This window comes from Elephas maximus, chromosome 23, assembly GCF_024166365.1.
Source record: "Elephas maximus indicus isolate mEleMax1 chromosome 23, mEleMax1 primary haplotype, whole genome shotgun sequence".
NCBI lineage: Eukaryota > Metazoa > Chordata > Mammalia > Proboscidea > Elephantidae > Elephas > Elephas maximus.
Window position 1 is genome coordinate 76,847,624 of NC_064841.1, and position 17,252 is coordinate 76,864,875.

Genomic DNA, 17,252 nt, shown 5'->3' on the forward strand with positions numbered 1-17,252 from the left:
GTGGCAGACTAAAAGTGTTCAACTATAAAAATGTGCAGAGCAGATATCAAGAAGCGATTTGCAATTTAGCTTAGTGGCAAGGCGACACTTTATCTAGATGTAAAAATTAAATAACCACGAATACGATAGCCATAAGTAATGGTTACTTGCTCTATCTCCAGGCTAAAAACTTATAATTTTAGGTTAAAACTGCTTCTGGCTAGATGGCTCAGACTAAATATTTTCTTTAAAAACAAAACAAAACAAAACAAAAAACCTGGACGTTCAGTCAGGGAAATCACCATGTGCAGGGTCCTGAGGGAGAGGCTCTTATACTGAGAAGGAAATACAGAGTGGCACTCGAGGCCAGGCTCAGGCCCACTGTTGGTGGAGATGGGAAAAGAGACACTCGAGGGTCCTGTAACCAAGGACAGAATGATAAACAGAGTATTTCATTTTTAAAGAGATACCTATTAAAAAAAGGACATAGTGACAGATGTTTATTGGCTAAAAGGATCAAGCTGGTCTATTAAGAAAACTAACGCCTTCGGAATAAAATATTCAGTACCAATTAGAGTACTGCTTAGAAAAATAAGTCTAAAAGGGTCAACTTCTAATTATCATTTCAATAAAGGATTTACTCAATTACTTCTTATATGACTCTGTATTTTATAATCAAAGCTTCTGTTATTAAAATTAAAGATCTGAATTTTTAATCTAAATACAGCAAACAAAGCTGCATCTATAACTAGATTTATAAAGTAATCGATTGAGCATTACACGCAATTTTCAAAAAATTGTGTAAAAATTCATATTATCAATGGTTTTTACCTTAATAACTACATATGAAATAAGTTGTAAGGTTTCCTATAATGTAACAGTTAATACAGGCCATATTTATAATACTAAATCACTATATAGTTACGAGATTCAAGCCCAAATCAGTGACTAGTGTTGACAATAACACTTAATGAAACAGAAGCTAAGAGGCTGAAGACTAAGACCCTAAAAGACGTCCTCAGTACTGCCCTGCACTAACCGGCGTGGTTTTGCTGTTCAGGGTTGAGTTTCAGTATCTACTTTAATACAGAGTCAAAATAATGAAATGGAAACCAAAGGGTTAAACTAATTAGTTATGTGGTTTTTACTTTTCCTCAAGTTTAAATTTTCCCGTTTCCGATTAGAATAAAGTGGTTTATGATTAATTTTTGTGAAATATGCAAAACACTCAATAAGGTAAAATAAAAAAGCTGATATTACTATAGTTATTTTGGTTATTACAGCTACACAGCTTACACTCAACATTTAAGGGTGAAAACCGCATCCATTTGTTAATGCTGCAAACTGCAGAAGAAAAATTTTCACAATATAAATCTTCTATAAGAAAGTTAATACAAATGAGTTTAAAATAAATGTCTAATGCTATGGCTAGCTAAAAAAAAATGCATAAAAGATCACATTTCTAAATTAATATACTTAAATATCAAGATTTTTCTATCAAGCCAAAAGTGAGCTAGTTGATCTAAAATGGGCTTAAGCAAGGATATTCTAAAATAATGCCATCAGTATCCAACACTCAACGCAAGCCTGAAGTCTTTAACGTATACAGCTCCATTTGACAGAGCTTATAAACCATTAAAAGTCATAATGGGCTTCCAAAACATAACGTTCTCATGTCTTCTAACGTGAAGAAATTCAAGCTTAGAAAAGCTAAGCGTCTTTAAGAATTGTGAGTCAAAAGGGGCCTGAAAAGAAACTCTATATCCCATACAAGCCCCTCAAATTAAAACTTGGCAAAGAAGAGGTTAAAGACTAGCCCTCAGTGACACAACTAGTTGCTGGCAAAGTCACTGATTTTAGATTCGAAATCTAATCAGTTAACTATTCTCTCCGTAATATACTCTTTCTCATGACAACAAATTCTGAGGCTGAAATGAAATGAAGCCCCTTGTGCTGGTGGTTAATATGCTCCACACAACAAATTTTCTCACTAATGCCAAGGGATTTAAAAGGCAAAACTATATAACTTATATTAATAAAAAATCTTAAGACATTTTTGCTTGTTCTAAATATCGTCTTTTATCACAACATCCTTTACTACGTCTTCAGTTCAAAAGAATAAATCAAGACACTTACTCGATGTGAGCTCCGTTAGCCACAAGGGCACTTATGCAATCTAGGCTACCAGAGCGAGCCGCCTTATGAATAGGGGTTTCACCCTCATAATCCTAGAAAAACAAAAAGCAAAACACACACAAGTATTCAGATCTTATGAAATTTTAAAGTAAAGTAATTAACATGCACCAGAGAACTGATTTATCTTTGATATAAAATACGGTGACCCGAATCTGAAGTAGAATGCAAAATGGAAGAGGAGCACGTTCTCACAATTTTAGAGGTCCACCAAAACCAAAAAACCCAAACCCGCAGCCAGAGTCGATTCCAACTCACAGCGACCCTACAGGACAGGGTAGAGCTGCCCCACTGAGTTTCCAAGGAGCGGCTGGTGGATCTGAACTGCCAAGCTAATAGCCTCTGGCACAAAAAACCGTGGGCCTCTGCAGGACTGACAGCATCAGTGCTCTAGATGACGACTTAACAGTCTCATGCTGAGTCTCAGCAGAAGTGTGTTCCACAGAAAACCCAAAATAATTATCCTATGACAAGCAGGAAAAAAATTCATATCGAAATAGTAATCAAGGCCAAGAAATAGTACTTAGTATCTCATTTATGGTCTAATTTACCCATTTTCAACTACATCTACCAAAACACTAATCTGAGTCAAGACAACATGAACGCCTACCTTGAATTTTCTATCTTGAACTTGAATTAGCATAATTTAAAACAAGATTGTTGGAGGTTAAAGAGCCAACCACAAGAGCAGACGGGAAAAGAACACAAGGATCAAATATAGCAAACTTGGCGTGCAAATTCAGTAACTCGGTGCTTGCCCTATGTGACTGGCAGTTATGCCGAAGGGTTTTTAGGGAGGGTGTAGTATGATCAGATTTATGCTTTTAAGAACGAACTCTGTGGGTGAAACAGGGGCTCCACGAGATGCGGAAGAATGTGAGAAGTTACAGAAACGACTTTGGAGGCTATTATCATCTTGGGGGAAAAAAAGAATTAGGTTACATAGTATGAAGCTAAAAGACAAGTTCATGAGAAAATTCAGTAAATACGTGAGTTCTTCATCAATACGTATCAACTTATGGGAGAAAAGTTGAGGTCCTAATTCAAGTTCAAGAAAGCCACCCAAAGTAAAAAGAAGAGTGGTTCATTACTGTATAGAAAAATATAATATGAAAGCTTCGATTACCTAGAGAAGGAAGAGTGTGTGCATTTATAATAAAATAAGCTTAAGATCTAAACAGAACAATCTTATTTTGGAAGAAGAAGAAAAAAAAAAACCAACCATGTGGCTACACAGAACCCAGATTTTTAAAAAAGCACCAACCTACCTGATCTCCCCAAAAAAGGGGTAAGGGATGAGAAGAGGTACATAATGCGGGCAGATAAAACGAAATGCTCAAAACAATAAAGGGTAGCTATTTTTGAAAAAAGATGAAGAGTTAGTTGCACTGCTTCAAGAAAATCGTGAGATATTAAGAGATGACAGAGAAAGAGCAAAGCTATCCAGCTCTTATTGCGAGTTCTACAAAGAAAACAATCTTTAAAGTAGACATGCAGAACAAATACTATTTAAAAGTGCAGCCAAGAAAGTATGCTAAGAGTAAATATCTTGCACCATGTTTACGTAACCATTGTTGGTATTAAAAAAAAAAACAAACCTGTTGCTGTCCAGTTGATTCAGACTCTATATACTCTTCAGTAATTAATAACAGGCAGTAGAGAGGTGCCAAGTGTCTGAAGGCAGGAAAATCACTTTGACTTTTAATAAAGTAAGAAAAATTGGATTTCTACTCTAGATTCTAGAAGCCAAAGGCACCATCAAATGCCTGCAAAATTCTAGAAAAAGTCATGAAAGAAACGGTCTGCAAATACTTGCAACAAGTGCTGCCACTGAGAGTCAACAGAATTACTAAAAATAAATCACATGAAAACCAAATCCATTTCCTCTCTGGATAAACTCAGGACACTGAGACTACAGACAGTACACTGAGTTCCAGCAGCCTCATATGTTAACTTTATGGACAGCAAAGAATGTCTACATTAAACTCAGAGAAGATGAACTTAAAACAGTAAATGACATGACAAAAGATCAACAGGCTACAAGCTGGGTTAAAACTAAGATGATATTAAGAAGAAATGCTATTCCAGGTTCAAAAAAATTAAATGTGCGCACATGCACACAAACTCAACAACGTGAAAGACCTGGATCTGGCTTTATAACAACTTATATCAGAAAAATTTATTGTCTAGCTGAGGATGAGTCAACGGAGTGACGGGTAGAGCTATGATGTTTCCAGGAAATCTGTCCATTTCATCTAGATTATCTAATTTGTTGGCCTGTAACTGTTCATAAAAAAACCAAAACAAACCTTTTGCCATTAAGTCAATTCTGACTACTAGCGACCCCACAGGACAAGAGAACTGCCCCATACAGTTTCCCAGGAGCAGCTGGTGGATTCAAACCACCAACCTTTTGGTAAGCAGTCACGCTCTTAACCACTGCGCCACTAGGGTTCCGTAACTGTTCATAGTATTCTTCTAATCCTTTTTATTTCTGTGTGATCTATAGTAATGTTCCCCATATTCATATCTGATTTATTGTTATCTTCTTTTTGTCAATCTAGCTGAAGAGTTTGTCAATTTTATACCCTTTCAAAGAACCAACTTTTAGTTTTGCTCGCTCTATCTATTGTTTTTCTATCCGCTATTTCATTTATCTCTGCTATTTATTTCCACTCTAGTCTTTCCATCCTTCTGCTGTCAGCTCAGTTTGCTCTTCCTTTTCTGGTTCTTCAAGGTGTAACATCAGGTTATTATTTGAAATCTTTCTTCTTTCTTAATGTAGGAGTTTACAGACATAAATTACCCTCTGGAGCACTGCCTCTGCTGCATCCCATGAGTTTTGGTATGTTGTGCTTTCATTTTTATCCATCTCTAAGTATTTTCTAATTTTCCCTGTGATTTCTTCTTTGAACCAATGGCTAAGAATATGTTAATTTCCGCATATTTCTGAGTCTTCAGTTTTCCTTGTTACTCATTTCTAGTTTCATTCCACTGTGTCTGGAGAAGATACTCCATATGATTTCAATCTTTTTACATTTACTGAAACTTGTTCTGTGACCTAACATATGGTCTGTCCTGAAGAATTATCCACGTGCACTGAAGAACTTGTGTTGTGCTGTTGTTGGGTGCAGTGTTCTAGCCTGTTGGGTCAGGTTGGTTTATAGTGTTATCTGAGTCCTTTATTTCCTTACTGATCCTGTCTAAAAGGTCTCTCCGTTATTAAAATGGGCATACTGAAGTACCCAGCTACTACTGTGTTGTTGTTAGGTTCTGTCAAGTCAGTTCTGACTCGTAACGACTCCACGTACAACAAAACAAAACGCTGCCCAGTCCCGCTTCATCCTCACGATCCTTGTTATGCTTGAGCCCATTGTTCCATCCACTGTGTCAGCCTATCTCGTAGAGGGTCTTCCTCTCTTTTGCTGACCCTCCACTCTACCAAGCATGATGCCCTTCTCCAGGGACTGATACCTCCTGATTAACATGTCCAAAGTACGTGAGACGAAGTCTCGCCACGCTGGCCCCTAAGTAGCATTCTGGCTGTACTTCTTCCAAGAGGGATTTGTTTGTTCTTTTGGCAGTCCACAGTATATTCAATATTCTTCACCATAATTCAAAGGTGTCAATTCTTTGGTCTTCCTATGCATCGTCCAGCTTTCACGTGCACATGGGTTGGATGAGGTGGCTGAAAACATCATGGCTGGGGTCAGGTGCACCTTATTCCTTAAAGTAACATCTTTGCTTTTTAACACTTTAAGGAGGTCTTTTTCAACAGATCTGCCCAATGCAACACGTCGTCTGATTTCTTGACTGCGGCTTCCATACGCGTTAACTGTGGATCCAAGTAAAATGAAATCCTTGACAACTTCAATCTTTTCTCCATTTATCATGATGTTGCTTATTGCTCCCACTGTAAGGATTTTTGTTTTCTTCATGTTGAGGTGTAAACCATACTGAAGGCTATAGTTCTTGATCTTCACCAGTAAGTGTCTCAAGTCCTCTTCACTTTTAGCAAGCAAGTGGACTATTTCTCCCTCTGATTCTGTCAATGTTTGCTGCATGCATTTTGAGACTCTGCTGTCAGGTGCATGTATTTGTAACTGTTATATCTCCTTGATGAATTAACCCTTTTATCATTCTATAATGTACTTCTTTGTCTCTTATAATGGATTTTGACTTAGTCTATTTTGTCTGATATTAATATAGTCACCCCGGCTCTCTTTCGGTTACTAAGACCTATTGTAACTTCAGTAGTCACTGAGTGTCCATAACAAGGGAGATAATAATCTAACTATATACAACACAACAAGACAATATTGAAAATTCAGACCTGAGCTCAACATGTTGAGACTTCAAGAAAAACAAACAATTCCAGGAGAAAGAAGGACTAGAAGTTGGAAGACCTGCTGGAGGCTCTTGCATTGGGAAGCACTGTGCAGCCGAGGTTTCCACACCACTATCTAGAGCATCTTAGAGGAAACAGAAGGAGCAATAGCACTCCATATCCTAAACCCCCCAACACTCCTGTCTGATGAAACTGCTGGACTTGCAAAAAAGGGCTATTTTTAAAAAAGGGTTTCTATATTTTAAAAAGTCTGAAAAGTCTTAGACAATCTCTTTAGGCTTCTCTAAATTAGGTGCTATGTAACAATTTAATGGAAATTAACATACAAAATATTCTGTACTTATACCCCACATTAATACTAAATATTAATTACTGTCACTCGTGGGATTATATTTTACTGTTAAGGAAGCTGAGCAAGGGACCAAGTAAATGGCTTATCCAAGGTCAGAGATGGGAAGAGACAGTGCCTACAATCAAGCCCAAGCCTTTCAGACATCAAGCCCCGTGGTGCCCTTTGTACTAGGCCACAGCTGAGTGTGACTGATGAAGGAGTAAGTGGAGGAGCGGAGAAGGCAGGACACAGGAGTAACAAACGGGGAGACAGTGCAGTACCTCGTTCAGTAACGGAATACAGCAGGTGCTCCATTTAAACCTGATTAACACCAAGCAGTGACTCTTAGGAAAGACAAATAAAAAGCAGAAAAGAGAAAATAGAAGTTCTTCTGCACACGATAGGCACTTGGTAATTATCAGCAGGAAAAGCACGTACGAACAGGAGAAAGGGAAAAGAAAAAACAGAGGCATAAAGAGTAGCAATGACAGAGTGGCACGAGTGCCTTACACTGATCCACGGACAGGGCAGGGCCAAATCTGGGGGCTGCTCTAAGACAGGCTATCTACTAGATACTTCTATACACAGGTGCTTGTTTTAATGTAACCAAGTCCCTCAGGATCTAAACACTTACAATCTAAACATTCTTGTGCTTTTGTTTTTTCTCCGTCATGCGAAAAGGATACTGAAAACACACACTGAAGACTTTGGCACACACGTTAACGTTTGTACGCTTAATCTTAAATTCAAAGCCCTTGCACTTATTGTCCAAGAGTCACTTACTCATTCCAATTATTAAATCACACTTAGCCACTCGTCTGTTATCATCATGCCCAAATGTACCTGAAACATTAACTCATTCTGATAAATCTGCTAATACTGACTTAGCCATGGAGTTGATTTAATAGCCATCCTTCAGCTAGCTTGGATGTATTTTTACAATTACCTGTAAAAAAGAAATAAATAAATAAAGCTGAGGCAGCTGTGAGCAGGGGAGTCAGAAAACCAGAGCACCAGGCCAGACCCCTTCAATTACCAGCTATGACCTTAGGCAAACCACCCTGGGTCACATCGGATTACAGTAAATCAAATATGGGAAAGTACTGGATATAAAGAAAGCATTTATATGTAAAAAGACTATTACTCACAAATAATTCAATAAATGCAAATTCCAGTTAACCCACAGGTAAAGCTATCAGACTCTAATTAAGGCCTTAAAACTCAATACTGTGTAACTGTAACTGAAAAACAAAGTCCATGGACGCTCATTACCTGTTTGTTTATGTTGGCTCCTGCTTGAATCAACCAGAGGAGGCACTGTGGATGTCCTCCAAAAGCAGCGATGTGGGCCGGCGTCTGGGCGTACCTCGTGGTGGAGACATTGAGAGTGGCTCCAGCTCTCACCAGCTCGATTAAGCATTCCAACTTTAAAAGCCAGCAGGAATAGGATGAAAAGCACACATAAATGTCAGCATACCATTAAATACGACATAAGTCATCTAAACTCCATAATGATAATAAATGTCATTTTTGTTACAAATTTTTTCTTTGTAATCAAGGGAACAAAGTAAGCCACATTCCACTATCATGCAAATTCTTAAAAACATTTAAAAGAACACTTCTCCTTGTCTTTATTTAAAAAAAAAAAAAATTGGTACACAGGACTAGAAAAAATTAAAAAAGAATTGATTTTACACAGATTTAAATATTTTGTTTTTCTTACAATTGAAAACTTTACAAGTCAAAACCAGAAATGATTAGACTTCATTATTCAAAGACTTCTAGCAAAAAGTCTAATCCTGCATCCCACTTTGGAGAGTGGTGTCTGAGGTCTTAAACACTAGCAAGCAGCCATCTAAGATGCATCAATTGATCTTAACGCCCCTGGAGCAAAGGAGAATGAAGAACACCAAAGACAGAAGGTAATTATGAGCCCAGGAGACAGAAAGGACCACATAAATCAGAGAATACATCAGCCTGAGACCAGAAGAACTAGATGGTGCCCGGCTACAACCAATGACTGCCCTGACAGGGAACACAACAGAGAACCCGAGAGAGCACGAGAGCAGTGGGATGCAGACCCCAAATTCTCATAAAAAGACCAGGCTTAGCGGTCTGACTGAGACTAGAAGGACCCCGGTGGTCATGGCCCCCAGACCTTCTGTTGGCCCAGGACAGGAACCATTCCCAAAGCCAACTCTTCAGACAGGGACTGGAATGGACAATAGAAAAACATGCTGGTGAAGAATGAGTTTCTTGGGTCAAGCAGACACTAGAGACTATGTTGGCATCTCCTGCCTGGAGGGGAGATGAGAGGGCAGAGGGGGTCAGAAGCTGGTGGAATGGACGTGAAAATAGAGAGTGGAGGAAAGGAGTGTGCTGTCTCATCAGGTGGAGAGCAATTCGGAGTATAAAACAAGGTGGATATAAATTTTTGTATACGACTGACTTGATTCGTAAACTTTCATTTAAAGCACACACAAAAAAAAGTTTAAAAACCTGGATTTGCCACTTCTAAAGAATAAACTTTTCATAGCTCAAGATTGTTTTACATGCTCTACACAAATATACTCTGCACAACTTTATACAATCCAACATTCTATGAATACTCCATTGAGGCCTATTCTCTTCAAGCTGTATAGGAGAGAAAGGCCAACAGCACAGCTAAGCTCTGTACCTGCGAGGTGACAAAGTACAGACCAGTGAGCTGAAACTTTAGAGTCAGGCAGGCATTACGCTAGCTCCTGGGTTTTATCAAGTGTCTACCACATGCCAAGCACTGTGCCAGAAGGGTTGGGTGTCCTCAGAGACCTACATCATTCTTTTCAGTTTGTTCTCTGATCCAGGACTGCCCCGCTTTCCCCTCACCGATCCCAAGGCAGAGTCAGTGAAAAGGCTACTACCCCGACTATAAGCAATCCTCTTCCAGAGGTCGGACCTCCAACGAACAATAAACAAACTGACACTTCAGTCTCACTCCAAATCTGTGTCTACCTCTTTCAGCAATTTAAACCTTTCCTTGCAAAGAAGAGATCACTTCAATGAAGACTTTTGGGAGACGAACTCTGCTAGGCAATTGCGAGTATACAGATAATTAAAGCATGCTCTGTCTCCAAGCAACTTAAGTCTGGTAAACACACAACCTCTGTGTATTTTTGTATTCGTACACTGCCTTTATTTCCTGAGGGGGGGAGGAAGAAGTGATGATCCTAGTGATAGATGAACAGGTCTCAAACACAACAAAAATGAAGCAACAAGGGAAATCATCTGGTGTGCCGAAAGTGATTCATCTTTGATGTCAAGTGAAAGCTTACTGTACATAAACCTGTCACCTATATAGTTGTTTAGGAAATTGCATTTGGAATTCTGGAAAGATACTGTTCAACGTATCTTTTAAAAATAAGGTGTAATTAGAGACTTTAAATAATGGTTAGTCCTCGTCACCTATATAGTTGTTTAGGAAATTGCATTTGGAATTCTGGAAAGATACTGTTCAACATATCTTTTAAAAGTAAGGTGTAATTAGAGACTTTAAATAATGGTTAGTCCTCTGGGATCAATAAGCCTTTTAAGAGGCTAGGTAACTTTCTGGACAATCGGCATATTTCTAGAAATGCCTGCATGAAAGCCAGGAACAGCTTGTAATACGCTAAGTGCCTAGTTAGCCTTCAGCATGAGCAGCTGAAGACAGTGCAGGTTTTAATGTGTGTAAACTGGTTAGCCTTCAGCAGGAGCAACTGAGAACAGTGCAGGTTTAAATGTGTATAAACTAGTTAGCCTTCAGCACAAGCAGCCGAGAACAGTGCAGGTTTAAATGTGTGTAAACTAGTTAGCCTTCAGCACAAGCAGCCGAGAACAGTGCAGGTTTAAATGTGTGTAAACTAGTTGGCCTTCAGCATGAGCAGCCTACAGGAGTGATTCTCAGCCAGTGAAGGGAGGGTCAAAAACAGCAATCTGATTCTCAACCAGGGAAGGGGAGCCTTTTCAAGAAAACCATCCTGTTAGAAGTGTCTTCTTTCTAAAAACGTAGAGATACAAAAGACGTTGAGAACTCATGTTTTCAAAGTGCCCTAAACTTTACTATAAGAATAAATGAGGGCAAGCTGCATTGTCAAGGACTATGAAGCCTCAGGTTACTGCCCTTGGACGTTAATGTTCAAAGGTGGAGGGAGAAGAGTTCTTTTACTTTTGTTTTTAAGTGATGACCTTCTCACGGGCACTGTATGCTGTCACAACACAACTCAGACACTTGGTGCCGTAGATCTGAAACCCTCCGGCTGATTAACTTGCTTTTCCCTCCCTCACTCAAAATTCTCTTTCATTTCTCCCACTAAAGAAAATCTCTGACTTCTCCATCTCTTGAAGTAAACAAGAAACTGTCTCATAAAAGATAAAGTGAATGCAGCACCAGGAAGAGCACTGTAAGCCACAAATTCATCAGCCGGCAACAAAAGCACTAAAATACGTAGGTCTATTGGAGCCCTGGAAACCCTGGTGGCATTGTGGTTAAGTGCTACGGCTGCTAACCAAAGGGTCGGCAGTTCGAATCCGCCAGGCGCTCCTTGGAAACTCTATGGGGCAGTTCTACTCTGTCTTCTAGGGTCGCTATGAGTCGGAACCGACTCGACGGCACTGGGTTTGGTTTTTTTTGTTTACTGGAGCCCTGCTGGTGCAGTGGTTAAGTGTTTGGCTGCTAACCAAAAGGCTGGCAGTTTGAATCCAGCAGGTGCCCCCTGGAAGCACTATGGGGCAGGTCTCCTCTGGTCTACAGTGTCGCTGTGAGTCATCGACTCGACGGCAATGTGTTTGATTTGAAGGGACAATAACCTATTACACATTATCCTAGACGTTGCTTTTTCTGAATATCCATTTATTTCAACCCAACCACATCTAAGATGGAAAAAACTTATAAATGTCCTCAATTTTGGCAAAAAAAAAAAAAAAAACCTCATCATTAAAAGTCACTTTTTGCAAAAATACAAAGTGCTTGTCAGTTTAAGAGGAGAAAGGGACCCATCTGCAGTCAATAACCCAATGTGACTTTACAACTGAGGACAGTGTTACCCAATCTTTTAAAAATGTAAAGTAGCATCCTTATTTTTTCCCAAACTTTCATATTTAAAAAAACAACATAAAGGCTCTACAAGATAATTCTAATTCAATACCCTTGTACAGTAATTCATATACAAGATAAGTACAACCATCACTAACCTTATTACAAGATAAAAGTCTTATGAACATACACACTATATTTTGCACCACTCCCTAAAACCATTTAAAAAGTGTTACTATTCATCCTACATATCTGACCAGTGACTTTCCAATTTAATCAGGTCAATTATTCCATAACCATGATCATCTTTTACCTTCAACTAAAAATTAAAAACATTTCTGAGCTGAAGTGGTAAGGAAAGTAGGTTAGTTGTGCGCCCTAGGTTTTTTATGTACATTATCTCCTTTAGGGCAAGGTCAAGAGATGTCATAAAGTCTGCACGTTTTGTTAGTTTGAAACTGACTGAACTAAGTGTTAGAGCCAAGGTTAATGATTAAAAACACTGGTGTGATGTTTGCTCTTAAGAGTCACGCATAAAATGTGACGAGAAGAAATAGTTCCAAAAGCTCCAAGAAGATCTATGAATTTGGGGTTGACTTCAAATATATAAAACATGCACAGATCAATCCTTTATGCCTAGAAGTTCCTGAAGTCGTTAACTGTACGGACCGGACAGTGTGGTTACCAACTCCTACCTATTAAAAGAAATGTTAAAATACACTACATGTTAAAATATACCACCTACTATAGTAGTGTATTTCCTTTGGTGTGTATGTATCATCTTACTCTAGAATGTTTTATGTCGGAAAAAATTTTTTTTTTTCTAAATCTCATTCTTTGAAATCTATTGCATCTTTTCCGAGGTACTTTCCAAAGGGGCAATCTGATGAAATTTGCAGGTAGTTTCCAGGTAAATAGGGTCCAAAACTAAATATGATTAAGCATACCATAAACAAGCTTCAAGTTAAAAAAAAAAAAAAAAAGTCAGCTTAAGTATTTTCCACACAAGAATGAAGGGGGAAGGAGGCCAAATTTAGCAGCAGCATCCCAGGGGTCATTCGCTCCAAGTTTTTTATGTCCAGGAAGAGGCCACTATTATTGTCACACAGACTACTGCAGAGTTTCCTTAAACATAAGTTCACATTTATAAACGCGGCTGTCTCTGAGTGACTTCCTGGGAGTCCTCCCGGACACCTTGGTGAGTCGCTTGCACAGTGCGTCACCCACACAGCCATGACCCACAGTGTGTCACCTACACAGCATGTCACCTGCACAGCCATCACCCGCACAGCGCATCACCCACACAGCATGTCACCCGCACAGCTGTCACCCACACAATGGTATCACCCACACAGCCATCACCCACAGCATGTCACCCACACGGCGTGTCACCCACACAGCCGTCATCCACACGGCGTGTCACCCACACAGCGCGTCCATTAATTGCCAGGAGAGCCCCATTAGTCATAGCGGTAGGTACACCCATCCCTCTTCTGTAAACTTTAACATCTTAGAAACAAAACATTCCCAAAAGGAACCTTTAACTCCTAACTCCAATTCGGAAAACCAGTACTCTCTAAGTCCAATAAGAAAGTCGGCGTTTCTAAGATCTAAAGCAAGCTGGAATCACTTAGCCCCCACGTCCCGGTATGACAGCCTGAGACGCCTAACATCTTCGTTGTTATGAATACATAACAGGGACCCGGGTCCCAGAGAGCCCTCCGTGGGGAAGCGGGGTCCCGGGGCGCCCTCCGTGGAGAAAGCGGGGACCCGATGAGCCCTCCGTGTGGGAAGCGGGGTCCCGGGGCGCCCTCCGTGGAGAAAGCGGGGACCCGATGAGCCCTCCGTGGGGAAGCGGGGTCCCGGGGCGCCCTCCGTGGAGAAAGCGGGGACCCGATGAGCCCTCCGTGTGGGAAGCGGGGTCCCGGGGCGCCCTCCGTGGAGAAAGCGGGGACCCGAAGAGCCCTCCGTGGGGGAAGCGGGGGCCGCAGGGGACAGGCTCCGGGCGACCCTCGCCAAGCGCCCGGGATCCTCCCTAAGCGGCCGTGAAGGAATATCTCGGCTCCTTCAGGCCAAACACCTCCCGACAGGCGGAAGCGGTTTCCCCCAAGTACTGAGGCCTCCACCCCGTCTCCCCCCAGGGACAGCCAGGCCCAGACAGAGACTGGCCCTAACCCAGCCGGGGACGATCGCGCCCCGGGCTCAGAACCCGCCGGCGCCGCAGTTCCGGATGGGCCCGGAGCCCGAGGCCCGGATGAACCCGGTGCCCGCCGGCGCCCGAGGTCCGGATGGGCCCGGAGCCCGAGGTCCGGATGGGCCCGGAGCCCGCCGGCGCCGCAGTTCCGGATGGGCCCGGAGCCCGAGGCCCGGATGAACCCGGTGCCCGCCGGCGCCCGAGGTCCGGATGGGCCCGGTGCCCGCCGGCGCCGGAATTCCGGATGAGCCCCGAGCCCGCCGGTGCCGGAGGTCCGGATGAGCCCCGAGCCCGAGGTCCGGATGGGCCCGGAGCCCGCCGGTGCCGGGGTTCCGGATGGGCCCGGAGCCCGAGGCCCGGATGAACCCCATGCCCGCCGGCGCCCGAGGTCCGGATGGGCCCGGTGCCCGCCGGCGCCGGAATTCCGGATGAGCCCCGAGCCCGCCGGGGCCGGAGTTCCGGAGGGACCCAGCGCTTCCTCCCGGGAACGCGCCCCGTTTGAACCTGGCTCCTCCCAACACCCCCGTCGACCCCGCCAGCGCCCCCGGCCCCGCCCGAGCCGCCGCTCCAGGGCCCGGGACGCCGAGCACGCAGGCGACGTCCCCGCCCCTCGGCGACCGGCCGGCCCGCGTTCCGGCCCGGCCCGACCCCTCTCCGGAGCCGGGGCCCGGGCGCCGCCAAGATGGCGCCTTAAAGCGACAGCGCCCCCGCCCGCGCCCACCCACCTTGCCGAAGTGCGCGGCCCAGTGCACCGGCGTCCAGCCGTAGAAGGAGTCCTCGGCGGCCAGCTGGGCGCGGGGCGCCTGCCGGAGCAGCGCGCAGAGGGCGGCCCGGTCCCCGTCGCGGCAGGCGCGGTGCAGCGGGAAGCGCAGCGACAGCAGCTCCTCGCTGGAGAAGCCCGCCTCCGTCCCCGGTCCCGTTCCCGCCGCCGCCGACATGATCCTCCACCAGCGAGCGCGCCGCTGAGCAGGAAGCCGGCGCCGCCCCGGCACGGACTGGGGCTGGTCGCCCGTCGGAGAGGCAGCGGGGCTGAGGAGCGGAGGCGCCGAGCAGGGATCCAAGAGGCCGCCGCGGCCTGAAGACAAAGGATACGAGAACCGCGCCGCTGCTCCGTCCCACAGGCCGCCGCGCCGAGAGCGCACTGAGAGGGCGGGGCGGGCGGCGCGGAACACGGAGCGCCGGGGCGGGGCAGGGGGCGGGGCAGGGGGCGGGGCAGGGGCGGCCGGGGCGGGGCCTAGGACAGCCGGGACACGCGGGCCGGGGCTGGAGCTGCCGGGGGCGGGGCCTGGAGCGCCCGGGGGCGGGGCCGGGAACCCCAGGGAGAGCGGAGAGCGGGGCCTGGGGCGGTCGGGGGCGGGGCCTGGAGGCTCCGGGGGCGGGGCCAGGAACCCCAGGGAGCGCGGAGAGCGGGGCCCGGAGCGGCCGGGGGCGGGGCCCGGAGCGGCCGGGGGCGGGTCCAGGAACCCCACGGAGCGCGGAGAGCGGGGCCCGGAGCGGCCGGGGGCGGGGCCCGGAGCGGCCGGGGGCGGGGCCCGGAGCGGCCGGGGGCGGGGCCCGGAGCGGCCGGGGCCTCACTGGCAGGTTACAGCCGGTCTAGTCTGGGGTCGAAGCCGGACTTTCGGGATCCGGCCCGGGAAGGGCAGCGGCCCAGCGAGATCAGGAGGGCGACCTGGCGGCGGGAAACCTCCCGAGAAGCCCTTCTCCTTTAAAAAAGAAACCTCGGCTTTCTGGCGCCGCCCGGGTTCTGGACTGTTCTGTGTCCCCTCCCCGCCCTTGAGCACGTGGGGGCCGCCTGGCCGCCGCCGAGGTTTTATTGAAGGGCGTGTGTTTAGTTCGTCCGGTTCGCAGTTACTGAGCGCCTGCGGGGAGCTGAAAGCCAAGGGGCGCGGTTTCTTAGGGCGGTGTGGTGGTGTTAGCTGCCCTCGAGGCCGTACGACCCTATAAAGCTCTGCAACACCGCGGGGGCTGCTGTCCTCACAGCCTGGCTGTGTTTGAGCCCGGTGCTGCAGCCACCGTGTCAGTGACAGGTCAACGTCTTTGCAGCTCTAGAAGATAAGGCACAAGACCAGAGTGGGAATTAAAAAATAAAATTTTCATTGAGAAATACAACTGTGAGGGAATATTAAATTACCTGTTTCAGGTGACAGAGTACCGTAGTCTTTTTTAAATAAATTTTTTCCTGGTTTTGAGTAATATGTAAAAATCATCAATAACTTCACTGTCAGAATGGTGCTGTTCTCAGGTGCCCTCCAGTCCTCTGGGACTCATGGGGACCCCATTACAGAGTAGAATTGCTCCATAGGGTTTTCTTGCCTGTAACCTTTACCTAAGCAGTTTGCCAGGCCTTTCTTCCGGGGAGCAGTTGGGTGGGTTCAAACTGTGACCCTTAGGTTAGCAGTGGATTACAAACCCATGAGGCCACCCAGGCTCCTATTGAGGAAGAACCACTATTAATACTTATGCATGTTTCTTTATAGCCTTTCTTTAAAGCATATACTGTTCCATTTGTGTATATAATTTTTTTGTGTGCATATTGCTTTCCTTTTCTTTGACAAAATTCTAAATCACAGTAGTTCAACTTTAGGTAACCAGATACTTGGGAAAATACGAACGCACAAGAAAGTGCACTGCTGCATCAGTTAACAAAGCAGGAAAGGAACAACCTGAAGTTGAACAAGGGGAAATTGTTAAATTGTGGTGTAAACATAACACACAGCCCCCTATTCATACGGAAGCATTTGTTGAGTACAATGTTGAATGAAACAGACGTTGGGAAATGCAAGTGGTGAGTGAGAGAAACAGCCAAGTAATTCAATAAGCAATTATTAATGAATGGAAAATAGGAATGAGACATGGACTTTACTCTCAGGGACTTTATAATCTATTAGATGAGCTGAGAAAGAATATTTTAATGATTCAAGTAATACTTTTTTGTTTGAACCAGAAAGATAGAAAATGCTATAAACTCATCTCAAACTTGGTCCACTCCATAATTAAATGTTTTTCTTTGTGTACACCGTGCTGATTTTAATTTAATTGTCTCTTTAAGATATAAAAAATATATATATAAAAAAACCTCCTGATAATTGCCTCCACTGTTCCTAAGGACATGAGCATGCCTTGAATTCCCTAAATAATGAGAGTAAGGGATTAC

At 44.5% G+C, this 17,252-nt stretch overlaps 1 protein-coding gene across 1 annotated transcript in view; it reads right to left on the reverse strand.

Annotated features, from left to right (window-relative positions):
- ANKRD10 (ankyrin repeat domain 10) overlaps nucleotides 1-15,268 on the reverse strand; it is a 39,774-nt gene extending 24,506 nt beyond the window's left edge. The window contains exons 1-3 of the mRNA XM_049867218.1: nucleotides 14,824-15,268; nucleotides 8,124-8,276; nucleotides 2,116-2,207 (exon numbers count right to left, since the gene is read on the reverse strand). Coding sequence (XP_049723175.1) covers nucleotides 2,116-2,207; nucleotides 8,124-8,276; nucleotides 14,824-15,036 — 458 coding nt within the window. The 5' untranslated portion in view covers nucleotides 15,037-15,268. The remainder of the gene's footprint in view (nucleotides 1-2,115; nucleotides 2,208-8,123; nucleotides 8,277-14,823) is intronic.
- Nucleotides 15,269-17,252: the final 1,984 nt, after the last annotated feature.